This window comes from Aspergillus ibericus, assembly GCF_003184845.1.
Source record: "Aspergillus ibericus CBS 121593 unplaced genomic scaffold BO80scaffold_76, whole genome shotgun sequence".
Classification (NCBI taxonomy): domain Eukaryota; kingdom Fungi; phylum Ascomycota; class Eurotiomycetes; order Eurotiales; family Aspergillaceae; genus Aspergillus; species Aspergillus ibericus.
The window spans coordinates 43719-70131 of NW_020292174.1; the positions used below are offsets into that span (position 1 = coordinate 43719).

The 26413-nt window shown below is 51.5% G+C and overlaps 8 protein-coding genes across 8 annotated transcripts; 2 read left to right on the forward strand and 6 right to left on the reverse strand.

Moving 5' to 3' along the window:
• Nucleotides 1-241: 241 nt before the first annotated feature.
• Nucleotides 242-3369, reverse strand: BO80DRAFT_450253 (putative importin beta-2 subunit; the record flags this gene model as incomplete). The annotated part of the gene is made up of 3 exons (XM_025721799.1): nt 242-343; nt 407-3016; nt 3268-3369. The coding sequence occupies 3 exons, from the start codon at nt 3367-3369 to the stop codon at nt 242-244; spliced, it is 2814 nt and encodes a 937-aa protein (XP_025569714.1).
• A 1017-nt stretch (nt 3370-4386) lies between these two features.
• BO80DRAFT_429916 (SacI domain protein) lies at nt 4387-8083 on the reverse strand. The gene is made up of 3 exons (XM_025720588.1): nt 7709-8083; nt 6842-7581; nt 4387-6784 (listed from the first exon to the last, which is right to left on the reverse strand). The coding sequence occupies exons 1-3, from the start codon at nt 7917-7919 to the stop codon at nt 4868-4870; spliced, it is 2868 nt and encodes a 955-aa protein (XP_025569715.1). The 5' UTR covers nt 7920-8083; the 3' UTR covers nt 4387-4867.
• Nucleotides 8084-8768: 685 nt separating this feature from the next.
• On the reverse strand, nt 8769-10346 carry BO80DRAFT_368853 (DUF803 domain membrane protein; the record flags this gene model as incomplete). The annotated part of the gene is made up of 7 exons (XM_025716359.1): nt 8769-9249; nt 9304-9595; nt 9654-9814; nt 9871-9961; nt 10024-10114; nt 10217-10242; nt 10295-10346. The coding sequence occupies 7 exons, from the start codon at nt 10344-10346 to the stop codon at nt 8769-8771; spliced, it is 1194 nt and encodes a 397-aa protein (XP_025569716.1).
• Nucleotides 10347-12860: 2514 nt separating this feature from the next.
• Nucleotides 12861-13589, reverse strand: BO80DRAFT_264543 (uncharacterized protein). The gene has a single exon (XM_025714773.1). It carries the CDS (start codon nt 13480-13482, stop codon nt 13078-13080), a length of 405 nt encoding a protein of 134 aa, XP_025569717.1. The 5' UTR covers nt 13483-13589; the 3' UTR covers nt 12861-13077.
• Nucleotides 13568-16550, reverse strand: BO80DRAFT_264546 (uncharacterized protein). The gene is made up of 2 exons (XM_025714774.1): nt 15101-16550; nt 13568-15050 (listed from the first exon to the last, which is right to left on the reverse strand). Exons 1-2 carry the CDS (start codon nt 16319-16321, stop codon nt 13653-13655), a joined length of 2619 nt encoding a protein of 872 aa, XP_025569718.1. The 5' UTR covers nt 16322-16550; the 3' UTR covers nt 13568-13652.
• Nucleotides 16551-16676: 126 nt separating this feature from the next.
• BO80DRAFT_264552 (coatomer subunit delta) lies at nt 16677-18769 on the forward strand. The gene is made up of 4 exons (XM_025714775.1): nt 16677-16773; nt 16836-17279; nt 17335-17531; nt 17587-18769. Exons 1-4 carry the CDS (start codon nt 16771-16773, stop codon nt 18497-18499), a joined length of 1557 nt encoding a protein of 518 aa, XP_025569719.1. The 5' UTR covers nt 16677-16770; the 3' UTR covers nt 18500-18769.
• A 1301-nt stretch (nt 18770-20070) lies between these two features.
• BO80DRAFT_419084 (CeGAL family transcription factor) lies at nt 20071-23437 on the forward strand. The gene is made up of 7 exons (XM_025718292.1): nt 20071-20153; nt 20241-20361; nt 20424-20686; nt 20747-20858; nt 20917-21464; nt 21531-21641; nt 21720-23437. Exons 2-7 carry the CDS (start codon nt 20287-20289, stop codon nt 23107-23109), a joined length of 2499 nt encoding a protein of 832 aa, XP_025569720.1. The 5' UTR covers nt 20071-20153; nt 20241-20286; the 3' UTR covers nt 23110-23437.
• A 388-nt stretch (nt 23438-23825) lies between these two features.
• BO80DRAFT_429921 (uncharacterized protein) lies at nt 23826-26257 on the reverse strand. The gene is made up of 2 exons (XM_025720589.1): nt 25079-26257; nt 23826-25023 (listed from the first exon to the last, which is right to left on the reverse strand). Exons 1-2 carry the CDS (start codon nt 25962-25964, stop codon nt 24314-24316), a joined length of 1596 nt encoding a protein of 531 aa, XP_025569721.1. The 5' UTR covers nt 25965-26257; the 3' UTR covers nt 23826-24313.
• Nucleotides 26258-26413: the final 156 nt, after the last annotated feature.

Consider the following 26413-nt stretch of genomic DNA (forward strand, 5'->3'; position numbering starts at 1 on the left):
ACGCACTGTCGAAAAAAAAGGATTCAACACGCCCCTTCAACCACAACCACAACCACACGATGGCGGTCCCATCCGGGCGCACTCCGCCCGGATGGTGCCATGACACCGGTCAGAGATCGAAACAGAAGCCATCGACCGAGCCAAGGGCCGGCGTGGGAGAAAGGAAAGGAAATGCAATTTTATGCGCCTTTCGCCATGAATTTTGCTTGCAAACGAAACATTAACATGACAAGATATAGATCTAAATCTGGTATACAGAACGAAGTTTCTGGGCAACATGGGCCGGAAGTTGCGACAGGAATGAATCGAAGTTGGGTATCATATTTTTGTATCCTTGCAGCACCTGCATCAGGTCAGTCATGTCTCCTTCTCGAGGGAAATTAAGTGAGAATCTCAAGGGTCATACCTGCTGGAACGAGGTCTGGATGTCACGATAGTCCTCCTGGTTCATCGATTTGCTAGGGAATGCAGCGATAGCCTGGAAGTAGTTCGCCAGACTGGACTCCATGGCCTCGGGGTTCTTCATCACCACCTGGTTGAATCCCAGGAAGGCGGATGCCTTTTCGCGCGTGAACTCGATCTTGTTCATCGACTTCAGGAAGGCCCCGGCGTATTCGCTCAGGCGAGGAGCAAGCTGATCGGAAGAGCAAATTCCAAGCCGACCCAAAGCCATCGCAGCGTTTTCATTCACAGAGTCGATGATTTCCTCATTGTTGATGATGATGTAAAGCCCCTGGTATAGCTTTTCCGTGTAGGGAGACAGCGCGGCTTTCTCGTTGACGGCGATCTCACCGCACGACCAGCAGGCATTGTTGAGAACGCTAAATCCAGTGTGACGGTCATCATCACGAATCAGATCCAGATCGAGCTGCTTGATCAGAGTGGGTATGATGTTAGGGATGAAGGGCTCGAGCTGAGGGAAAATGTTGATCGCGCAGTCGCCCAGCAGAGCGTATGACGACTGACGGACCTCATAGTTCGGATCCTCCATGCAGAAGCACAGCAGATCAAAGAACCGGGGCTGGGAGTTGGCCACCAACTCGCCGCTCTTCTGCGGATCGATCGCCTGGATGATCGCACTCAGAAGGTCAAGGCTCGTGACCAAAAAGTCCTTGTCAGGCTCATCGATGGCCTGGTTGTTGACCGAAGCCATGTATTCCTGCAGGTTTTCATAGATAATCTTGATACACCGCTGGAAGAGGGGGGGAGCAAAGGGAGAGAATGCATCGCCGTAGGCCGCCGCGATGTATCCCAAACACTCCAGTAGCGGGAACAGCTCCCGAGATTGATCCGAGACCTTGTTATAGCGATCAATTAGAGCAGGCATGAGGATCTCTACCAGCTGGGGCTTGGCCAATTCTCCCATGACGCACTCGGCCAGAGTCTGGACACAGTCGTACAGGATGTACATGTTGCGGTCCTTGTACTTCCCGAAACACTGGACGAACTGCCGAAGGATGGGCTCACAGTACGGAATCAAGTTCGCGTCCGATTTCTCCTCCAGACTTGCAAAAGCGGAGGCGGCTGCCTCTTGGACCTTCTTGTTGCCGTCCAACATCCTGCGCAGGATACCCTCCATCATAGGCTCAAAGAAGCGCGCTCTTTCCGCCGGGTCTCCCAGGTGCGATGCCCATTCGGAGTACCGGCCAAGGCACCAGCAGGTAATTTGTCGGACCACAGGGTGGGAATCATTAAGCAGCGAAATGAGGTAAGGGACGAGTTCGGGAAGATGAGGAGTGACGGCATCCATACAACCGTCCGCGACGGCGCCAAGAGTCAAGACAGCAGCTTCGCGCTGAGGCCACTGCTCATGGCGAATGGTCTCCTTCAGGTAGGGCAGGATAATTTCGAAGATCGGCTGATGATAGACATTCGAGAAGACGTCCAACGCAGCAGCGGAGCACTTTCGGAGCGTCCACTCGTCCTCAGGGTCATCTCCAAACTCGGAGTCCTCAATCTCGCCTTCACTAAGATCATCATCCTCGCCCTCCTCCTCGGGAGCTGCGTTACCGTTGGTTTGCTCGGACTTGGAGAGATCCAGCCGACCGCTCTTCGACTTCGCGAATTGTGGCTTGAGATCTTCCTCGCGGTCTTCGACCTCCGCATCGTCTCCCTCATTGGTCAACCGGATCGCTTCATCCTCATCGTATACCATGCTTTGAAGCAAAACTGGAACGATCTTGGACATGTGAGGAGCTAGCGGCTGTTGCAGCTTCACCTGCTCGCCCGCGACAAGCCAGAATTCCGCCGCATCGAGCGCAAGCTCCGGGTCCTCCTGGTTATGCTGTTGCATGATAATGTAGTTCACCAAGCCTTCCATGTGTGGAATAAGCTTCTCAGGAGAGAAGTCCACCAGCTGCGCGAATGTCTGACAAACCGTGCGGCGAACGTCGGTACTCGAGTCATTAGCCAGCTGGAACAATTGCGACAAGAATAAATCCATCGAGGCGACCAAGGCTTTAGGTCGGTGGGGAAGAAAGACATGGATGGTGCCCAGCGCCATTGACCGGACTTTGGAGCTCTGATTCGACGTAAATTCGAGCAACTTTGGGATGATTACGTCGAGAGGGCACTGTCCTTGGTAGTCCCGGTCGAGGATCTTGCGGTTATCCTCACAGACCTTGGAGAGGGCAGACATAGCCGCCTCCTGCGCCAGGGGCTGAACGGTTCCCGAGGTGTTGTCGACGAGCGTCAACAGCTCGTGAAGCACATCGGGCCAGGCTAAAAGACCCGCCTGCTGAACCAATTCTGTGATGATTGTTCCGGCCGATTTCCGCACGTGAGGATTGTTGTCGCGCAACCCGAGCAGGGTAGCCGATCGGATAAAGGTCAAACAGGGCTGGGGAATCGTGTTGTACGCAACGTGAATCTTCGTCTTGAGGTTCATCGCAGCGGCGAAACGGACTAGGTCGTAGGCCTGACTGTCCATTCCCAGAACCGGGGAAGGTTGCGGCGTGCTGAAGAGGTAGGTGATGTAGTTGACATAATCGGGCGACGAGGTTGCTTGTACTAGCATCTATCAGACGACAGAAGAAGAAAGAGAGCTCCAGTCAGCCATTTTGAATTTTTCTTTAGGGAGGCGAAAGACAGGTCCCCTAGACCGGCAACAAAGATAAGAGCAAAGCTGGTAAGTAACAACGGGTCGCTTTCTCATAGACGACCATTTTAAAAGGTGAGGGTGGGGGAGCGAAGGAGAAGAGCAAAGAGTAAAAAAAAATGACGACGATGACGAAGAGAGGGGAAGAGCGAAAGCGAGATGGAACATACCTGCTCGGCCTGTTTTTGGACGGGGCGATCATAGGGATTGAGGGAATCCCTGAGGCAGCAAGCCAGCTGCCTCAATGGATCGTCCTGTGGTTGCCACTCCATTGTGTCGCGAAAGTGGAAGGCAGAGGAGGGAGCAATTGCGGGAAGAAGGACGGTCGAGAAAGAGGAAGAGAGGGTGGAAGGGACGTTGTGTAGCCCAAGAAACCCCGCCGTGGACTTGTGGGAAGCGGCTCCAACCCCTTCTTCCCCGGACAGGCTAAAAAAAAAATTGAAGACAAGGGAAAAATTGTCAGACGGACAGAATAAAGGAACAAGAGGACAATCAGATGCGAGAGCTGATGGAGCGCTGATGAGGCGCACAAATATTCCTTAAGTGGACCAAGTCGCAATCGAGCCAGAAGCCCGTCCGGTGACGACAAGAGAAAATTCCCCTGGCTGGCGGAGGGCAGGAAGAGGCCGATTCCTACTGACTGCCAGCAGTGGAAATACCGATGGAGCTAGTGGTGGTAGTGACCAGTAGTACTAAGTACCTGCTGGGCCTGCTGGGTGGCCGTGCGCCCGGAGACACTTACGCTGGTGGCGGTTGCGCAGTGCAGTTCGTTAACTAACACCTTTGCCATTGCGAACGCAGGAGAACTGGAACCCGACCAGAACAGTCAGGGGGAGTCGATCCAATGAATCTCCTCGATAATGGATTTCTCCGTCGTTCCGATGGCTGCGCCTGCAAGATCCTCCTCGTAGGACTGGGAACTTGGGACGATGGGCAGTAATACATGGCCGATGTTTATGGCGGGTATCGTCGATGTGATCCTCTTCTATCTTTCCGAGGTCTGGCGCCCGCGGTAAGAAGCGAGACCGTAATTACCAATGCCAACCCCCCGCTGGCAAGGCAACCAGCAGTCCCGTATGGTCATCGGGGACTATGCCCGATACCTTTTGTTACCTCCTGTGACCTCCTGATACCTGCCTTACGAAAGGTACTCAGAACACAGCCCAGAGAGGGGTAGAGGTACTGCGGTGTCTCAACCATCTATCTGGTGCTACCTACCCAGCGTCTTATCGTGCCCCGACACATGGCATATAATACCTTTGTTAGCAAAGTCAGACAGGACCGCTCCTACAAAGCAGGGAGAATTGCCAATGGATCGAGATAGTGTCTAGTGGCTGAACCAAGAAATGCATGTACCCTTCTCGGTATCTTCCCACTGATGTACAAATATGTACATGCATCTGTGCCATCCGGAATCCTGGACTCGGTACTTATCTACCCTCGTGGTTGCCTTCCCCATCATGGGATCCGTCGGCGGGGATCAGGCCATTGCCGCACCAGAATGACCTGTCAGAGGACATCCTGCGTGTTCCACGAGTTCCACGAGTCCCATCAGAGCTGTCTAAAGTCCACCTGAGCTCGTACCCCCGTGCATGTGGCCGATCACGATCTATGGAGTCTGGATAATGTATGTACCCCAGCAATGTATCTACCGACCTAATGCGTCGCTTCTGGACCTCATGGACATCATTACTGTACTGAAAGTACGCAGAAATAAAAAGTAAAACCGAAAGTTCTCCCCACTTCCCCCGATGCAACTTATTGAACTTTTTAGGCCCAGACCAATTTCTTGATGTCGTAGACCAGATGCTCAAGGTATCCCGTCCGCTTCTTTGCCTCTTCCACCGAAATAATGTCTGACGACTCAAGGATGGAGGACCGTGCTCCTTCGTCATGTCGTGCCTCGCCTGCCCGCACAGCGCGCTCGATCTCTTCGCAGATACTCCGCACCCAATCCGGTTGGCTCACTGTCGCGCTTGTCGAACTTGGCGGGAGCGCCTTGAACGCAATGAGCCGCGTCGTCAATCGTGGAGCTCCTTTGAACCACGAATACATGTTCCATTCCGTACTAGGACGCGCATTGCTGTCGAGGGATTCCGGGGTGACTTGGCTCTGGAGAGACCGGGTGTTGACCCGTAAAGCATTCTCATCGCCAGCAAGATATTCAATCACCAGCCCGACATTATTCTGTTCGTCTCTTTGTGTCTCAGTCAGGACCGATGTGATATAAGTGCCATGGTTGATGCGTGTCACCGAATGCAAGTCGATCCGTTCATACGACAACACCTTGTCAATGTTCCAGTCAAAGCGACAACTGTATATGGCCGCGTCTGTTAGCAGAAGCACAGCCTCCTCGAACGGCAAGGACCGCAGAGTATTAGGTTGCCGTGGGGTCAACATCGTCCAGCCGCCTAGGAATTCTTCCGACTGGTCACTGATGACGATCTTGCAACTAGTATCGATAGCATTCTGCCGGAGCTTTTGAACCGAGATCCCTGGGTCCGTAGTTTGCATCTCCACCGCAAACTCCTGGAACACCTGCGTAGAAACATTGCCCAACAGATAGTCAATACACGCCTGCGAGAAATAGTCGTTGACAATATTGTTGTAGTAGCGCGATAGGGTGAGGCCAAAGTCATTCAGTGCTCCTCGATAGTCCCGCTTCCGAGTCCTCGTATAGTCACCCTTCAAAGCCGCTGTGGAGGAATACTGTTTAGAGATAGCATCTCCGTTGTCTGCCCAAAGTGTATTAAACCACCGGGTAGATGAGTCGTGACCTAGATCTATGCTGATGCCCTCGCGCTTCAATTCCCGCTCCAGAGCCCATTGACCAAACGCGCATTGCGCGACCCCAGTACGATCGAGACAGTCCATGCAGTTCGTGCGCACAATGCCGGTTTGACTCTGGAGGACACTGTCATTCCGGATAACAGTGTCGCCGAATTCATTCAAGGTCGCCTCCAGGCGGTTCACGAGGCGGCTCACGTTCTCAAACTTCATTCCCCGACACTCATTGTGGAAGTCAAACCACTCGAGTGCGAGGGGCACGCCGTCTATGCCGCCTGACTCATTCAGCGCTTTTGTAAACTTCTCGTACTGCTCTCCCAGTTTCAACTCGCCTGCTTGTTTGTCAATAAGTGAGACCCCTTGGATCTTTCCATATCTTCGACTGAGATTTCGAAAATGTCTATCAAAGGCAAGCTGGTTCGTTTCGGTCGAATGATGCAATACAGGGACTGGCTTAAAGGCGTACGGCGACTGCGAGAAGTACAGCGGGATAGACCCACGTACTTGGAGGTAGGAGTAGACATTATGAGACGGATCCCAGTCAGGAACCGAAAGAATCTGTTCTGTCTCCACAGCATTGGCAGTATTCCCCAGATCATCGACACCGCGACGGAGGTACCGCAGACCTGGGCGCTTGACTGATCGCCGGGAAATCAGGGTGAGGAGATAGTCTCGCTTCTTGTCGCTAGTTTGGACGGCCTGTGCCTCTTGCTTGTCACCCAGTATGCGCCCCTCCAGGAGCTCCTCTTTCGGCTCTCCCGAAGGATGGTTCTCTGTTGTAGTCTCTGCAGCCTCCACGGTGAATTCACGTTGGCCAACAAAACCTTGCATCAAAGGAAGGACGAAATTATGGGCATCAACCGTAATAAAGGGACCCATGAGATGACGATTCCAGAAGTACTGGGATATTCGATTAGCATATTCCTTCTTCGTTCAAAACAAGGGTGAGGACCATACCAACTCATCTACAACCTTGTGCAACGGGAGATGGCTCTTCAGCGATGACTCTTCCTGTGCCCCGAACTTTCTAGTGAGATCGTAATCATATGCGAAAAAGAAATTCTGAGAGGAAAAGATCATTTTCGTATAACGTAGCAACTTGGGGAGTAACTCCACGGTCGGATCGGAGGAGAAAGGCTCTCCAAGCGTTTTCGGTGTTGGATCATTGCTTCGTGAAACAGGGGTCGTGCGTTCATCATTCGCCTCAGAGGCTGCGGCATCCGCCTCTGCAGTCGTCTCCTTCGCATCTCCTGCGAGCCTCTCCGTAGCACTCTGGCCAGCTGTGCCGAGCCCCGGAAGTCCGAGACTTTTCCTCGACAACCAATTCGCAGCGAAACGACCGAATCGGACCCTCTTACCGATCACATCTTCAGCGATACTGCCGACGCTGCGAGCTCTTGAATGAGCGATTTCATGCTCCGGAGAAGCCGGTGCAGTGTTGATCTCGGTGTCGCCTCCGTCACTTTCAGTGTCTGATACTGTACTGCTGTCGTCCGAGGCAGTCTCGCCTTGGCCGCTCTCCCCATGAGACAGGCTTTCCTTTGCCTGGGAGATGGCGCGGATCGCATCTGCTTGCGATGAAGTAGGGATTACCGCGACATTGGTCACGGCATAGATGGGTTTCCCTTGAATCTGAGCCACTTGTTGTCGCTGCGTTATAGAGATGAGGAAGGAATATGACGCAACGGAAAGGAGCCCTTTAGTTCAGGTCCGACGTCAGCAATGCGCTTTTCGTCGGGGATTGGGGATGCAACTTTGTTGCAAGAACGAGACAGGCGCAGAGAAAAGCCGCATTGAGCTTCAATGCAAAGGTGAACTGCTTACCAACGAGTCCATAGGTCTCCAAGCCGGAGTCCCTGTCATCATCTTGGTCCGACGCGAACGCCGGGAGCGAGGAAACCTTGTTGGTCTTGTAGTCGATACGAAGAGTGGCGGGCTCATTAGTTCCAGCATGTCTCAGTCCATTACCGGGCGACTGAAGGATCAGCCCATCGACCGCGGCGACGACGACTAGTTTTCGCAGCAAGCCAGGCATATCGCTTAAGTTTCGCGGGGTTGGGACGGTCGCGGTGAGTGGGGAAGCGCAAAAGAAGAAGCTCCGATGGCTAAGCTGCAGAGCCGAGCATCTCTAGCCCGGTCGTCCACAACACTGCCGGCATAGTTCTTATTCCACACTACTCTGTACTTGTTGGGTGGGGGCCGTGGTGTTGAAAAACAGGCCATAGAGCCAAGGAGCTGACCCCAACGCTTGCCCGGCCAGCGTGCGACATCATCGATCTACGAGCGCAAACCCCACTGCCCACTGCCCACTGCCCACTGCCCACTGCCCACTGCCCAACCAGCCCGATCTCGAGGGGCATCGTTCCTTTACGTCACTTTTGCCCCATCCACCGCACACTACACTCCGGGAAAACAACTCAGATACAATCATCAATCCAGGCTCTCACAGCCAGGTCCGCGAGCCAATGCACAAGGTCTATCTTGCAAAGTTTATCCTAAGGCCTATATACAGTTCGGATCTATCGCAGGCATTCGCCCGCGATTCATGCCACACGGGAGGAAACCTCAAAAAGTAACAGAAAAGGTGAAAAGCATACAATCCCAATGCACATCCAAATCATTCATGGGCATCTCTGGTTCCTCATCCTGGTATTTCCTCGCGCGTGGAGAGAAGTAAAAGTACAATGCATCCAGAAAGCAACACCTTTTCCGTCGACAGGTCTCAGGTGGTCGAAGGTAGAAGAAGAGCTGAGAGAAGCGCCGGAGGCGGAAGAGAAAAGGCAAGAGGGGAAACACAAGAGGGAAAAGAAAAACGTCACAGCAATATTCTGGGTCGTAAATTAAGCCAGCAAGCAAAAGAAAACCAGCGGGGCGTCGTATCATTCTATAGGACGGCATTCTTGTTGGGCTGTTGAGAAGAGCGATCTACCTCTTCACTTCGCTTATACGTAGGACCGGGCTCTCCGTCGCTGTCTCCGGCCAAGTCGGAGAGCCCGAATGCCTGGTTCTCGACATCGTAGGCGCGCATGAGCCCTTCACGGTCTCCGTGGCCGTTCATATAAGCGCCCGAGGAGCTCCGACGGTGAGGCTCGTTGCTGCGACGGGATTGCATCGAACGCCGAGTGTGAAAACCGGCAATTCCGTCCGTGGGAATCCCTTCATCGTCGAGCTTCGAGTTGAGCATTTGTCGCCCATCCGGGTCATGCCGGGATAGATTCAAGAGATATACACCGGAGAAAATAATCAAGAATCCACACAGCAATGAAATCGTGTTAACAGCATCGGTCGTGTTGAACCCCTTGAAAAGAATGAAAGAGGCGCACAAAGTCGCAGTTGTGAATGTGACATAGTAGAGAGGGTTGACACTGCCAAAGATTGTCAGCGATGCTGCAAGCGCTGCAGGCTTGACATCCACTTACATCGATGTAGAAAATTGGTTCAAGGCCTTGTTGATGTAATTCATCTGCGTCAAAATGCAGAATCCCGTGACGATCATAAAAACATAGGTCGAAGCCTGCGTGAACTGATTGTTACCTCCCAAGGTAAGCTTCACCGCGATACCAAATGCCTTAATAGACATGACAGATACGGAGCCGACTGTGGAGCAGATCGAGATATAAATCAGAGGGTTTCTTTTGCCGTATACGGGAGCGACGCGGTAAATCATGACTGTAGAGAATATCGCAACTGCAAGACAGTAGATTAAGAATCCTATAGATCAATCGAGTCAGCGGACTGAGTTAGAACCTTGAGTGTGAGTGGCTCATACCTGGCTGTAGCGCGTAGCCCAAGATCTCATCAATTCTTTCCACTGGCTTGTCCGGGGGCGCGTGAAGGACGATCACAACCGAGCCCAGCAGACACATGGCACATCCGAGCTTCCCCAGAACCCCCAGTCTTTCCTTGAGAAAATATGAGCCCAGAACGGCACTAGGACAGGTTAGCGTATCGGACGGGAGACCTCAACCAGCGATATCAAGTCTCACCCGATCAAGACACTTAGCGCACCTAATGGCGTGACCAAAATGGCGGGTGCGAAGGCGTATGCGGCGAAATTGGCGATCTCTCCAACAGCCACTATGATCCATCGTCAGCTCCTCTCGCTCAGGCGACAACGGATGAAACGAAGCCTGGCGTACATGTAACCACACCACCCCACCAAATGGGACTTTTGAGATATGAGAAACCTTCTCCTTCAAATCCATGCCTCTCGGATGCCTGCATCAAGCCCTGTATGACAGAATCAGTCGTTTGTTCGTGGCGACAATCGGTATCGACGGCAGGAGGCAATTCCGGCGGTTATGCATCGGCGGCGATTGGAGACGAACGAACCTTTTTCGTAATGACAAAACTAGTACCTAGAGACCTGTCAGCTCATACGGGGGATAATTCGGGGAGAGCATCGCATACCGATAGCCATTGTTGATGTAATGGCCAGAATAAGGCCGATATACCTGCACATGGTCAGCGTACTGCGACCCGATGATGGCCCCTACGGCCAAGGCTGCAAATTGGCCGGTCCATACTTGTCGGAGATCATTGTGAGAGTCTCTTGGAGCTGATTGCTCCTCGCGATTGGTTGACTTCAATGCTAGCGAGTGTTGAGGCAGGTGTAGTCCGAGCCGGAGCTAAATGGGAAGCACGTTGGAGAGGCTGATGTGGATGGTTTGGCGTGGTTGATGACTGTCTTGGGATTACCTTCAGCCAAGCATTCGGCAGCGCGCCAACAATGACCGACTGTCCAGGGACGAAGAACGACGGCGCCTAGGTAAGGACAGGGGGAATGCAACAAAAAAAAAGAATTCGGTGGCAGAAGGGAGTAAGCCGGGCTGGGTAAGATGCTGCAGCCTTGATGCGGCAGTAGGTTTTGGGGGTCGAGAACTCCTGCGATTGAAGGAGAGCTTGTTAGTGACCTTTGTCGGATCCTAGAGGCTGGCTGCCTGCGCTCGTGCGGTGGGGTTTTCCCCTTCAGACGGAACCGGCCCGGATCTGGACGCGCGTAAGTGGTTGAAGCGAGTGAGGGAGGCGAAAACCCAGATACTGCTGCTGGAGGTCAGAGACGTGGGCAAGTAACGAGTTTTCTGAAAGTCGCAGGAGTCTCAAAAAAGCATCGACGAAAGAACAAGAGGCGGTCGACGCCGTCCAGAAAGGACACCAGTTGATCTCTGATGGGAGCGTGACCGACGGGCAGTTGTCCTCGGCTGAAGTGCCAGATCAGACTCCGTACACAGTACGGCCTGCGTTACCGGGCAGCGTTTAATTAAACTTACCATACTCCGTACCTACGGCTGTACAGCCAGGAATGATTCCTACTAGGCCCTCTAAATATAGGTAAGCGGCAGGTCTAGTAGCAGCAGGGGGGAGAAGAACTCCTATTAGCGAGACCAGCTGCTGGCGCCTATTATTCATTGCCAAAGAAAAAAAAGAAAAGAAGAGAATTACTCCGTCCACACGGATAGACTGCTCGTTCTCCTGCCTGGTTGCTTGCTTCTTGTGATAGTGGACAAGATCTCCTCCATATTACGTATCGTATGTATGGACGGGTCAGGCCTGCGGCCTGTGAGAGCTTAGATAATCGCAGTTGGCAATGCCTTTGGTAATGAACCTGAAAAGAAGGGCAACGGTGGCCATTCCAATCACCCAATCAAGGCTTGCCAGCCACCGCCCGGCCCCTTGAGGAGCCTGGTTTCAGTATCCGATCGGCGTTATGAAACGTAAGGTGCCGACTAAGAATAGGAACCTGGAACTGAAGCCCTCGCCTCAATTCTGGTTCCGGGGTCGATGTCTCCAGCCTTGGTTAGTTTCATTACCGATCGCTTGAGCATTGTTACGGCCTTGGCATCGCGAGATGTGCACTCGGTGCCGTCCATAACACCCTATCCACTATCCACACTCCGTAGTGCTTGTCTCCTCATCTTATCAGAGATTTTGACAGGTCTGATTACGGATATACCATGCGTAAATAGCAACTAGTCGTGATCGTCTGGCACGACCCTGCCCCGTGCAGGTGGTCCGCCTAATTAATTCTAGAAGCTGCTGACTTTCACGCACATCAGGTGATCGAGTCGAGTCTGTTGGTTACCTGCAATCTCTAGATACCATTTTCCTGACACTATCATGGAACTGTTCGAGAATCATCGTTTCCTAAAGCCTTTGGGTCCTCTAGCAGCTAGTAGCTGACTGGTTTCCACCAGAGATGGCTTCGAAGTTCAGTCTGTAGCAAGGTCTATATATATAAAAAACCGTTAATTCCGTAAAACCCACCACTAGGGGAATTTTGGCCAAAATTGCTACATAAATAGTGTCATGCAAATGACTACTTATCATGCACTTCATGCAGAATATTGCGATGACTATAACAGTTAAGATGCGTCAAGAGCATGAATAGACCCAATCAAATCGCATCGTGCAGGCTATAAGGAATACTATGGAAGAGCATGAGGTAGGAAAGGCAAGAAGAAAATCGTGCTTCGGCCACCTGTTCCCTAATATGATCGACTGACTACATCATCCTAATAGTATGAACGGACCAACTGCACCGATCAAGATGCCTAACACCAAAGGAAACATGTTCCCTTCTAAGCCATTTTTCGCCAAAAGGCAGGATCCGTTCCTCCAATGGCACTTTGGCAAAAACCACTTCCACCAGCCCACCCCACTTTAGCACGGCCCACCCGCGAGGTGGCAGCTGCAAAAATGTGGGGGGGCGTTGGTTGTCTTGATTCCCGCCTTTATTACCCAAAGTTGAAGAGTGAGGTTCATATGATTGGAGGGCAGAATAACCAAAGCCCATTCCATCTTCCTGAAGAAAAGAGAGGAAGGGAGATAGGATAAAATCTATGTAGCAAAGCCAAGGCCTCTTGCCTACAATCCTGGCCTTGAAGTTTAGGGACTTAAGCGCACCGATCACCTTGCAATCCGTCCAGCAGGCGGAGCGAAGAAGCGAGGCTTAAAGGAGCACGGAGGTAACCTGTAGTTTTAGGAACAACAACATCCGCATTGCACAGTCATTGAAATCGTATCCCCCACCACAGCTAGATTTATAAACACGAGCAAGATGCTTTCTTTTCTGACAGTAGAATCAATGATGGCCTCCGGGATTTTTCTTCCCCGGCAGCCCCCAGACTGATAGCAACTTCCTGGATCTGATATCCCTAGGAAGCACAGAAATCATCAAGGAGAAAAGAAAGATGTCATTTATCACTCCCAAGGGAATGAGACGCAAGGCAGATTAAACCAAACCAGCCTATCACGCCTGCGTGGAAGCTATTTGGGGATATAACACGATAACGCCTCGATCGAGTACAGCAGAAAGACGCCACAAAGACCATCACTGGTGGTATCACTGACCAAAGCGGGACAAAGAACACAGGGGAGAAAGTATTTAAAGCCATGGGAAATGTCGAGTACAAACCTAGTGTTTTACACCCCGCATGCCGAGTGCCCAAGGCAACGCTGGTATACTGGGGCAGTATACCAATCCGGAAAAGAAAACGCAATGGGGGACGAATCAAAGTAACACGTACCTGTCTGGCTTGTACACCTGCGGATTTTCCGAGGCTCAATTGGCTGACACGATCCGTGGTTGAAACCATCATTAGTAGCTCATCACTTTAGAAGCTGCCCGAGTGAATGCACCTCACGGCCAGCTCGGTCCAAGAACGCTGGATTGGTTAGATACGGCCTTCATGAAGCCCATGGAATGGTGGATGACGGAGGAATCTCTTGAAGGTGTGGGAAAAAAGGTAGATGGTGGGTAGGATGAAAATCACGATGACCGAGAACGTTTTGCGTCCGGGGTAGGGATTTCGGTCAACTCAAAGTCGTCCTCTGGTTCGCGATACCGTTTCGTAGGAGCGCGGCTTGGTGACTTGGCAAGATTTGCTTCGTCATCTGCAGCCAATCCTTCCTGTACTCCCAAGTCCAAATACTCTTCGTCATCAAACGCCAACTCCTCAACTTCGTCGTGGGTAGCTGGGACATGTTCGGGTTCATCATGGAGCTCTCCCGGCTCGAGTTCATCCGCATTGGTCTCATCACCGATGTGCTTGATGTCTTTGCTAGGACTCTTTAGCAGATCTTCCACAATACCTAGTGAGTCATCCTCCAGGTTCTGGGTAGATTCGGTGATGTCTGGAACGTCTTCGGAGACGCTATCAGGCACTGGTTCAGTATTGTCGTATGGAGCCTCTTCGCCTCGGCCACTCGGTGGAACTTCCCCATCAACATCCTCATGGTCATGGAAGTCAGCGTCGCCTGCATCATCCTTGAAATGAGTCGTGTTGTTGATATCCTCGAGGGCATCTTCGCGGGATTCTTCCGCGTTCGACTCCGTCACGTCGCCATAGAACTCTCCAACTGTCTCTCCAGTATTTTCACCAGTCTCTACTGCTTCAGCATCTTCATGAGGGCCGAAGTGTTCAGTAGCATCTACATTAGTCTCTTCTGGATAGGTTTCATCACCAGCACCTTCCGTACCGTGATACTCATGATAATCTGGGTCATCAAGAACAGCGGCAGTCTCATTAGCAAGCTGCTGCTCGTCCAACAAGTCGGGTTGAGGCAGCTGAGTCACTGTGGCAGTCGATTCTGATTGCTCCTCTGAGTCATACAGCTCCTCAGTCGGCAGCTGGTGGTCGCCAACTTTGATGGCCTCGGTCTCAGCCGAATTAGATTCGTGGAGATGGCCGTCCTCAGCATTAGTTCCTTCCGGGACATTGCCCGAAGAGGGAACAACCACTTCGTCATTGCCTGAAGCTAAATGGCCATGACCCTCATGGTCTTGCTCGTCTTGCTGTTCACCGGTGACACCATCATGAAGCTGAGATTCAGCCTCCGGCTCATGATCTTTTTCTGAGTCACTGTAATCATCCTCGGGTTCAGAGGAGTCCTGCTGGAGATAGTCCGGATTAAACTCCTCATGACTCTCCCCAGGAATATCAGCAGATGTGGCTTCTGCTTCAGCATAACCGTCCCAGTATATTTCCGACAACCCTTTCCCTTCCTTCGCATCTACGAGAAGGTTAGAAATCTCCGCGAAGATTGTCGGTCGTGTGCTAAGGGTGAGATAGAGTGCTTCCGGCTCTTCGATTCCGTCATTGTGTGAAAGGCGCAGGTACAGGTCAACGATCTGGTGCAGTGTAACCTTATCGGTGTGCAGTGAGTCCTATACAATGATTAGCAATGGCCAATAAACATTGGGCTATGAGAACAAACCTCTGTTAGCTGGACATTCAAAGCTTCGACGTCTACAATCAAGACATCACTATCACTGATATGATCCCGTAGCACTTCGCGACAAGATTCGAACAGTCTGCCAAAAGACCCAAAAGCAAGGCTTTCATCCTCCAGGAAGAACGTCTCTGAAGAGTCGCCTTCTCTGGGGGGAAACAGTGATATCTCGTTGTCTTGATAATAAACCTTGACCGGATGCAGAGGCGTACGTTCGGTTGCTGGAAGCTCTTGTTGTTCGTGCTGATGCTCGACAGCTTGTTCCTCTGAAGAAGAAACCTGGTTTTCGCTGACTCCTGTCACCACTTGCCCTTCGCCCTCTTCTTGTTCATCTTCACGGACTCCTCCGTCTTCTGCATCTCCAACATCTCCCACATGATATTCCCCCTCGTCTTCCTCTTCCAGTTTATCCTGTGTCTGTGCAGCAGAGTCGTTGCGCTCATCAGCTAGCGGTTGGGCGTCGCCAAAACTGCTTGCTTGGGATTGCGCCTGCTTAGAAGATTCATTATTATCATTCTTCACGTCGGTTTCTGTGGTGTGTGGAACTTCTCGCTTCGCTTTGTTAGAGTCACCAAAAGGCTTCCCGTTCTCCGGCGATCCGGCTGTGTCTACTTCATACTCCTGAGGAACATTCTTTTCCGACAGATCAACATGCTGCTCAGTGTCATGCGAAAAAGGGCGATCATCATGCGCGAGAGGTTCGGCTTCCTGGTCGGGATGAAGTTCTCTGTCGGGTTCGTCTTTATCTTCTGCGGTGATAGTAATCTCCTCCGAGGGGCGTGTTCCCTCTGCCTCTGGGTTCTGAACTTCCTCAGACGCTGGCGCCACTTCTTGGGCTTCAGCTACGGGAGCATCAATGTCCTCATCGTATTCGTCTTCTAGCATTTCTGCCTCATAGATCCGTTCATTTCCGTCCTGCATTTCGACAGTGTAATCTGCTTCGGCATAAGCGTCATCGGCATCCTGCATGGTGGGTTCCGCAACATCATCGATCATATCGGCATCGTGGGTCCCGTCGTGGTCATAGTCTAGATATTCGTCTGCGCCTATCATATCTTTGTCGGTGGTGGAGGCCTGGTCTTCCATGATGTCGATATCAATATCGAAATCATCCGCATGCCCTTGATAAGGAGAAGCCATCTCCATCTGATCATCAGCCACAGAGATCTCCATGGTGGTAAATGCGAGCGATGAAGCAGTTGTCATGTCATCGATGTGCGAGAAGAGGGAGACGCGTAGAAAGTTTTATCGTGGCGATCTAGGTGTGTGCCTGACAGCAGCCCAAGGACAGGATCTGTGGGTTGCGATCGCAAGAAGTAAGGAATGAACCTGGCGCTATGAGAAGTGGAACTGCGTCTTCAGCAATAACGGCTCTGTCGAGATCCCCAAGACGGTGTGTGGAGGGGGAAAGGGAGAGGAGGATGTTGACTCGCGATGAAGAGTGAAGTGCCGACAGAGGAAGCTTCTTGTGCTGCGGTAAGCGAGGGGGTAGCGCGGCGCACGGGCCAACGGGGACCGAAGAGAACAGCAAGCGACTCCCCGTGGCCTCGACGTCAAGACACGCCTGCCAGACATTCGTCCGTTAGGAGATCGGTGCCATTCGGGCGAGAAAATATCATCTCTTATTCTACTCTTGTATCCCCATTCTCACAACCATGGTGCGGCTCAAATCATCCATCAGTTTTCCAGAACACTGCTAACAATCGCGCACAAACAACAGGTCGTCCTCGCAGCGTCCATATGCACCCGCGGGGGCAAGGCCGTACTTTCGCGCCAATTCCGAGAGATTGCTCGCTCCAGAATCGAGGCCTTGCTCGCATCCTTTCCAAAACTGGCCGACTCCGGGACTCAGCATACGACTGTTGAACAAGACAATGTCCGCTTTGTCTACCAGCCTCTGGACGAGCTATACATCGTTCTGATTACGAACCGCCAGTCGAACATCTTGCAGGACATCGACAGCCTTCACCTTTTCGCCCAAGTCACCACCAGCATCTGTAAGAGTCTGGATGAGAGGGAGATTCTGCGCAATGCCTTCGAATTACTGAGTGCCTATGATGAATTGGTGACTCTGGGGTACCGAGAGAACCTGTCTCTTTCTCAGATTAAGACCTTCCTGGAAATGGAGAGTCACGAGGAGAGAATTCAGGAAATCATCGAAAGGGTATATTTTCTCCTCTGGCTACCATGTCAACACATGGCTGATTCCGATCGTTTAGAACAAAGAACTCGAGGCCAGCGAGGAGCGCAAGAGAAAGGCCAAGCAGCTGGAGATGCAACGGAAAGAGGCCGCCAAAACCGGTCGCTCTATGGCCCCCCGGACCCCTTCTTATCCCGTCTATACACCACCCTCCCGACCTGCTGTGCCTGATACCTACGACTCCTACGAGGCGGAGAAGAAGAAATCGTTCGCTAAGTATATTCATCCCCTCCTTACCCCTACTTTTGATTCTAACGAAGCCCGACCCCAGACCGTTACCGACCCGCGGTAAGGGCATGCAACTCGGCAAGAAGTCCAAAACCACCGATATTTACGAGAAAGTGCGCGGCGACCTTGGCCCAGAGGTCGAAGAGTCCAGCCCCTTGGTGACACCACAAGCTTCTACTCCGGTCGGCGACAAGGTGTCCTCTGCTCGTGCTTCGCTGTCTACAGACCGGGATCCTGTCCACATTACCATTGCGGAGACTATCTCTGCCACGCTTACTCGAGAGGGTGCACTGAAATCCTTCGAGGTCAAGGGCGATCTGCAACTTCGGATCTCCGACCCATCTTTCACCAAACTCAAACTCGACCTCCTCGCCAACCCCACGCATGGTGCGCAGTTCCGCACCCATCCTAATGTCGACAAAGCTGTCTTCACCAACTCTTCCGCAATTCAGTTGAAAGATACATCCAAAAGATTCCCAGCTAACAACTCGATTGGTGTACTGCGCTGGCGTGTCGCAAGCTCTGGATCTGACAACGCTGATATCCTTCCTATTACATTTACCGTTTGGGTGAACAAGGGCTCTGACTCCACTACGGTTACAGTCGAGTACGAGCTCACTGGCTCTGATACTCTGCGTGATGTTATTGTCACTATACCATACGGCGCGACAGAACCGGCAGTGTCCAGCTTCGACGCCGTTTATGAAGTATCTGGAGATAGTCTGGACTGGAACATCGGTACCGTGGATGAGAGCAATGCATCTGGCAGCTTTGAATTCGAGTCTACGGGCGACGGGGATGAGAATGAGTTCTTCCCCATGAGCGTGCACTTTGCAAAGTCCAGTCCTTTTGTTGAGGTTGACGTAACCGATATCTCTCTGTTGGAGATGGAGGGCGAGAGTACTGGATTCTCCAAGGATGTGAAGAGCGTCGCTGAGGGATATGTTATCGAGTAATTCTTTTCACGTCTCCGTTGCTTGGGTGTATAGAGTACTAATGACGTTCGGACCGCCCACTTGGGGTTTCTGCGAGTTGTTTCTATGCTTTCTGACCAGGGTCTTTACCCGTGTGATTCTCCAATTTAAGCCGATTTTGCCGATTTGTATCCATTACTCAATTATTCCTTTTCCTGTCAAACGTTTTCGCCCGGGGAGGAATGTTTTGGGAGCCGGAATCCCTTATTAACCTATAGGCATCCCCCAGCACCAGCGCCACTGCCTGCCCATTGTCTCTGTATCGCGGGGAGGGTCTGTTCTCAAGCTGAGATAGTCGGTGTCTACTGACGGTCTGGGCCCGCTCAGGGAGCCAGGGCACACCATTCAGTGGCGTACCTTGGTAGGCATGCCTCTGAAGTAGGGATCAGATACGTAAGCTGGACCTAATTTCAACGTATGTCTTATTCGACGGCTGAGGCGGGATTTTCGTTGGGGGGAGAGCGACCGCCAGCCAGCGTTTCAGTCACATGAGGAACGAAGGATAGGCAGTCACGTACCAGATTACTTCCTTTCTCCCTTTCCCTCCAAATGTTTCCCTCGATCTACCCTCGTCAAAAGATGATGATCGTTCTCGCCAGTCCTAACGAGAATGCCTTGATCGCGACAGTGTAGGTGGCATGTCCGCACCATCGCGCTATCATTACTTTGCCGCCACAGGTGAATCAACCACGGAGACGGTGAGCCAGAGTCACGGTATGGTCGGCCGATCTGAGGCCGATTCGAGGCCGATCCAAGGCCGAATGGAGGGCCCATAGGGGGCCAGGCAGCATGTAACCGTCCATGATGTCTAGGCGCTTGATTAGGCCCTCGTTGGAAACGTCAGGGGATCCATGGAAACATCTCACGCTCGGTGATTTCGGTGAAGCTTTACACATACAGACTGACATTTCCACTTGCATATCCATGAAATCAGACAACACTCATGTTCGACCATGGTTACCTCAGGGTGGGAATGCTACCTTGAGAGAATAAACCCTTCTTGAGCTATTCCTCGGCTTGATTAGACTTATGGTTTACAGTGCATCGCTTCGCCCGAAGCGCTGTCTCCAGCTCATGTGCCTAAGGTCATCTCATGTTACTGCCTGCTTTTACATAAAACAGGGTTATGGCCCAACCCAAGGGAAGCGGTACCCAATCAAACCTAAGAGACTACCAGCATGTGTGATGCGAAACAACTCCTTAGTATACCGGTTGCCAATGACAAATTCTGAACTCTGGCATCTACTACTTACTAGTAGTACTGACTTCCCGCGGTTGCCGGTTGGCAAGAGCCAATAATGTGATTGTAACATCCGGCTTTAATCGAGAGAAGCTTCGGCACCAAGCATCTAGACCCAGGCAGTCCTGTCTCGCCATCCCAAGATGCAGCCACGACGGTGGCTTTCCCGTTCTTTCCCAGTCGGACAGGCACTTCGAAGAAACTTAGAAATGGAGGAATGTACGGTCTCCAAGCCTTGCTCTATACCTCGAGGGCTATATGAATACCTATCTTTCCGTTGAAGAATCCAGTTCTAAAAGTACATGAATAAGGTCGGGTCTCGGCTGTTTTACATCGTCTTCATTCGTTTCCTTCTCAACCTTTCTGGAGTAGACTACGAGAACTCCAAGACATGAGGTACAACTGTCGTGCAAAGTGACATCAAGATGAGCTGTCCTGAGGGGTTATTTCGAAGCAATTACTGACGACTACGTCTCTGTCCAGTTAATTGCGTTTTATCTTGTATCTGGCTTCTCTATTCCGCAAAACGATGCAGTATCTGCCTTGGCCAGAACAAGCAACCTTCAAAATAGCTTCAACCGAATCGAGCAGCTACAACCATGTGGTGAGCCATAAACCACCCTTGCTTTGACAGTCCAGGTACCTTACTGATGTTTCAACGCACAGGGTAGCTCATCCCGTTCGATAGCGGGACAGGAAACGGATCGTCTCTTACCAAACAGGAAGATGGCAATCCCCAGATTGGCCGAAGGTCCGGAGTCCGCTTTCTCAACTCCAGGCAGGTTTCACCGTCGCCACGTGAGTCGGGCTTGTGAATCCTGCAGGCAAAGGAAAACCAAGTGTACGGGGGATAAGTCTGGCTGTCGCAATTGCCGGGACGCTGGCATCATCTGCTGTTATACAGACGGCAAAAGGGAAAAGTCTAAGAGGTGTGTCTGGGTCTATCTGAACGTTGAGCCCCTTCTCTGACTAGATAACCTGGCGGAAAGACAATTGGCTAGCTTGGAGTCGAAGATACAGACTTACGAAGATGTTCTGAAAAGTCTGTGTTGCCGATTTGGTTTTACCAATGAACAATTGATGAACGTGGCATTGACAGTGGTGTGGATGAGACCCCCTCACTCTTGACTCTTACTAATTTTTCACTGATTGATGACAGGGAGGACCCTCTGGACAAGCCTTGCACTTTGATATGCGAACTTCGTTCACTGAAGATCAGGGGCTTTTCTGCGCTTTTAATGCTGAATCGCCATCGTTTGTTGACCCCACCAGTTGCGTTGACTACGTCAAGGAGGATTTCAACAAAGACGAAACCTCCCAAGCCACAGGCTTCATCGGACAAAGCTCGGAAATATCGTGGATCCAAGCACTAAGCAGAGAGCTCAATCGTGGGTTGGAAGCTGCTAGGCCCGGCGAGACCATGTTGCCTTTATCGGAACGCGATGGGAGCATCATATCCGCCCTGAATTATCATCTCGATTACCAGGAATTACCCACCATTCAACGGCTGGATGCTTTTGCACTACCCTCAAAGGACATGGCCTCAAAGCTGTATAAGTTATATGTGGATTGGGTGCACCCCTCCTTTCCAATCATCGGTATCACGCCATTTGGACCGCAGTTCCAAGCATTCATTGGAAATCCCTCTTTGCGCCCAGGAAATAAATGGCTCGCAATCCTCAACCTCATATTTGCGATCGCTGCAAGGTATGCTTACATATCCGAAGTGGACTGGCCATTAAACCAGGATGACCACCTGTTGTACTTCTCGAGAGCGAGAGTCTTAAGCATGGATGATCGACATCTTCATCATCCTGACCTACAGCAGCTACAGGTAGAAGGACTGGCTGCTCTATACATGCTCGCCTTGGGCCACATAAACCGGTATGTCTATCTTTTTGAGCGCACCAAGGGCTGTGTTTGAAGGGGTATTGATGTCTATGTGCTTACGAGTTACTCAAGGGCGTGGAAACTCTGTGGAAGCGCTGTGCAGGGCGCCCTCGGTCTCGGGCTTCATCTACGCCACATGGGCGAGTTTACCACTGATACTTCAAGAGAGGCCAGATATCGTGTATGGTGGTCCCTTTACATGATTGATCATCGACTCGGCATGATTACTGGACGGCCTTCCTGCATAGATGATAATATTCACACGACACCTTTACCGGTTCCCTTTGACGAGAGTGACTTTGGAAAGGAGGAAGTGATAATTCAGCTCAAACGTTTACCCAGAGCAGATCCCAGTAATTCAGGAGGTGCTGCAAGCCCCCGATTGGACCCGCAAGCCAAGCACCTTATAACTACAAAGATTACGGATACAGTCGCCATTCCTTCCTGTGGATCACTGTACTTCCTTCACCTCATCCGGCTTACGCTAATTGCAAGGAAGATGAAGGTTAAGCTCTACAATCCCGGAGTGGCGCGCAGCCCTTTGATAGGTGTTGAGCTCGCCATACAAAGTCTAACATCAGACATTGAATCCTGGCTCTCGGCTCTGCCTAAGGATTATGATTTCACATCCATGCAGTCATCACAAGCGACACAGTCGATCATCCACCAAAGAATTAGTCTCGCATTGTTCTTCTATAGCACAAAGATGGGTATCACACGGCCGTGTCTTCGTCGTCTGAGCTCAGTCAACCCAGATGGCAAATTTCAAGACTTTTGTAAGAGAACAGCAGCTGAGTGTGTGGAATCAGCCTGTCATATGCTCAGATTATTCCCCGAAAATCTACACGCAGCGACTCTATACAAGATGTCTCCTTGGTGGTGTGTGTTGCATTTTCTCATGCAGGCAACCACGATTCTCTTGCTTGAGCTCGCGTTCGGTGTTCAGCATGTTCCCGAGAAAGTCTCGATGGTGTCTAAGGCTGCTGAGAAAGCCTACGAATGGCTTGGCATACTGGCAAGGACCAGTATGGCCTCGGAAAAAGCTCGTCTACTCTGCGATGGGTTTATGCGTCGTATCGCACAATGTGCAGGAGGCGACACATCGAATTACCTATGCGCTGCTCACGCCACTGGCAGTTCACAATTGAATGACACCCCTGTTCCGCCTTCTACAACTGGTGCAAGGGAGCTTCTTTCTGCTCCCGATACTCCAGATTACGACATGGCAGATGTTTCTCTGCCGCCCTTGGAACCATCGGGCAGCATCAATGCTCCACCTTCTACATATCAGACTCCAGGAAATCTTGATTCTATGAAAATAGAAAGAGACACCCCTTTCCAAAGTCCTTACGATGGAGGGCTTCCTTATGATCCGAGCACTGGGCAAATCATAAGCTCGTTTTTCCCTCCCGGTGCAGTGCTCGACTTTGATGTACGTGACTATCTCTTGGAAGAGTTCTGATCTCACCTACACCTTCGGTCTTCGGTTATGGTTCCAGAATCCTAGGACTGCTGCTCTTATAGCAGACATCCCCCGTTCTACTTTGGCTTTCGTCTCTCAATTTCATTAAGGCATGACCCCAACCCACACTGGACCAACTTTCTCTTTGAAGTCTTTACAAGTGTTTACGTCTCGTTCAAATTGCCGCATTCATTACGTTGCCCTTCCTAACCTCCCCATTTGACCTTCTTGGCGACATTCCGGTGGGATCCCACTTGGTCGTACGAGTAAGGCTGGATCAAAATGTTCCCCACAGTGGGAACGACAAAAAAAATGATATTTCAAGAGCAGACTTATGTCCGCATGTTTTTATTATTACGTTGTCCCTTTTCGGAACGGAAGTGCTTAGCATTATGACGTTCAACGGAATGACTTTCTTTTTTTTTGCCTTTCCGGCGGTTTGAGAAAATGGAATATTCAAGCATCAGGTTGCAAATCTGTACGTGTTGTAGTATCTAGTACTTTTCTATCTGGGCAGACGTGATGCCGCAGCATCAGGTGATGAAGGTCACGTTTCTTGCTCCTCATTCAAATCAGTCATCTAGCCTTTCAGTCCTCAATAGGCGATACATGAGGGCATTAGCACGCCACCACTTCCCAACCGATCATGCTATTTCCCCTCTACAATTGCACATGTGACGAAAGAAACTTGCGAAAAGAAGAGGTTGGCTCCAATATGACCTCGTAGTTATCTGGACATATTTAGAGTATGTATTATAAACAAAAAGGTTCTATATACATTCTCCAACACGTACGCAGGCATCAATGTGTTGGAGGGGAGGGAGGCACCAAGAGCCATCAGGATTGTTATCGCCCACGATTCTGTATCCAATCCATAGGGGACTGACCGTCATTCAGAAAGAAACACCCCAAAGCTAAAATGGGCCCAGTACCAATAGAACCTCACATGCGGGTAACCATGTATCCAGATAGTAGCAGCGCTGGCAGTACCGAAGACTGACCTCATGGCACGCTCTCGTCTGTTCCAATGGATCGGGGTGAGAATATTTCTCGAAACCCATAAAGGAGGGGCGGGGGTCGGGGGTCTAGCCGGGCAACCACCCCTCCTACGTACCCTGGGATGGCGACCCAGAGAGAAACCACCAAGCCACTGGCACGAAAGAGCAACCGGTCGACCTATCTAGGCCCCCTCCCCGGGCGAAACCTAAGCCTCCCAGTTCCGTTTCTTGGCGGTGAATAGGAACCGGGCGTTTTCGTCCTGGGAGGTGAAAGAGGGGCGGGTAGCACCACGTGTTAGGACGGGGATTGCGCTGATTTTCGAGATTCGGATATCGATGACGTGCGCGCGGGGAAGGGCTCGATTGGCCCATGAGGTTGATGGATGGGGCCATTTGGGGCCACCGTCCCAGGTTTGAGGGTCGATTCCGAGGAGGCCTCGACTGTCGCCGATGAAACGTTCGATGCAGTCGAGAGGGGGGAGGAAGCGGCGGCGGACGCCGCAGCCGATGTGGCTGGGGTCGATTTGGTAGTCCGGGCATTGTTTGAGGGAGGCGATGATGGTGGTTATGTCTGTTGGGGGAGCTGGGGGGTGGTCGGGTGCGGAATCGGAGTCGGAGGTGAAGTCGAGGGCGAAGTCGGGGTCGATTAAGGTTGAGCCTAGGAAGATGGTCTTGGTGCGGAGGGAGAAGAAGCGTGTCATTTGGCCTAGATGGAAGGCGTCGCAGGCGCTGGAGTTGCCGAAGCCGTAGCGGCATTGGAATGGACGGGGCTGGTGTGTGGCCGGTGCGAGGGGTTGTCTGGGGAGGAAGGGTTTAGGGGGCTCTGGATCTTCTAGGGCACCGTAGACGCGGAGGAAGTAGGCTTGGAGGTCGGTGATGGTGTTGAGGACACATTGGCGGCGGTAGTAGAGCTCCTCTGGGGTATGGTTAGTGTTTCTAAGGTGAATGGAGTGGGTGATGGGTGACAGTACCTTCTATGCCACCGGAGAAGTAGCGCCAGTGGAAGGTAGGAGAGTCGGGGGGCTCGACGCCGTTTTCCCAAGACTTCGATCCAAGTACTATCAGGGCATGTGTCATTACTCTGAAGATGATCGGTTCGTCTAATGTCCGCGCTACAAAGATCGTCTGTCGGATGCGATCCTCACTCAGCTTGAGTAAGACAGAATCGAACTTGGTGGGGGAATATTTCCCTTTTCCAAAAGCATAGCTGACTCTTTTGAGAGATTCTTGCACGATGTGCGGAGAGTTGAACGCATCTGCTAGCTCCAGTAGCCTCGCAATCAGGGATACGGGCATGAATTTGAGTTCTGCATCGAAGGAACCCTTCTGTTCTTCGTCAAACGAGTTGAATGAGAGGATCTCGAGGAACAGCTTGATGGCATCTAACCCAAGTCTCGGCGAGAGATGTTTGCTTGGGAGAATCACGACAGGCAAATAGCTCACTTCCGCGCTTTGTTCATCAAAAGAGACGCCGTTCATGGGCTCGGGAGTCGGCAGTTCCCGGTGCATCGTCTTCTGTTGCATGAGTTGTCTGCCCTCGGAGAATTTCTCAGGATCAAGAAGGGCTCGAAAGTACGGACTATTTTGCATCAGATCCTCACTGGATACTCGCCAGCGACGGCGACGTGCCTCAGCTCGCATGGATGTGTCCGCTTCGAGATCCGAATATTCGATGATAACATCGCCTGTTCTCAGGATGATTTGATAGGGTGCATCAGACTCCCCCGAGTCAGGAAGTAGATATGGTGCCTGCCTTATCTGGGGTTCCAATTCGTTTGCAATATTTTTCAAGGGTATGTTATCAATCGTAGATCCCAGACCCTCGTATTGAGGATCCAGGGGATATTTTGAACCCATGGCGAGAGAGCGTGTATATTCCACGGTAGTTTGAAGAGACGTATCGCTTTCCTTATCCTACCAACACAACTGCAGGGAGCATTTGAGCATTTTCGGCGCTTCCTCACAACGTCGAAACAGGAATTTGCCTGTGCTGGTACTTTGAATATGGGATATCCGCCACAGGCGTTTGTGCATCATTTGGAGGCCGCTCCACGAGACAACAGAGACATTGTAGTGCAGGATGTAAACTCCTCAAGCCAAAGAGCTATCCATATTGGCAGAGGGTCGAGAAAACCTGGATTAAAAGAACAGAGACAAGGTGGTGAAAAGTAGTTGGTGGTTGGATCGAAAGAATTGCCTCTTCAGGCCATGGTGTCATGTGACCCGTCGCGGGGATGCTGCCTTAGGGTCAATTGCATTCTTTCAGGCTGCCAGGCTTCATAGGCTATCCCCTTATAATTGGATAT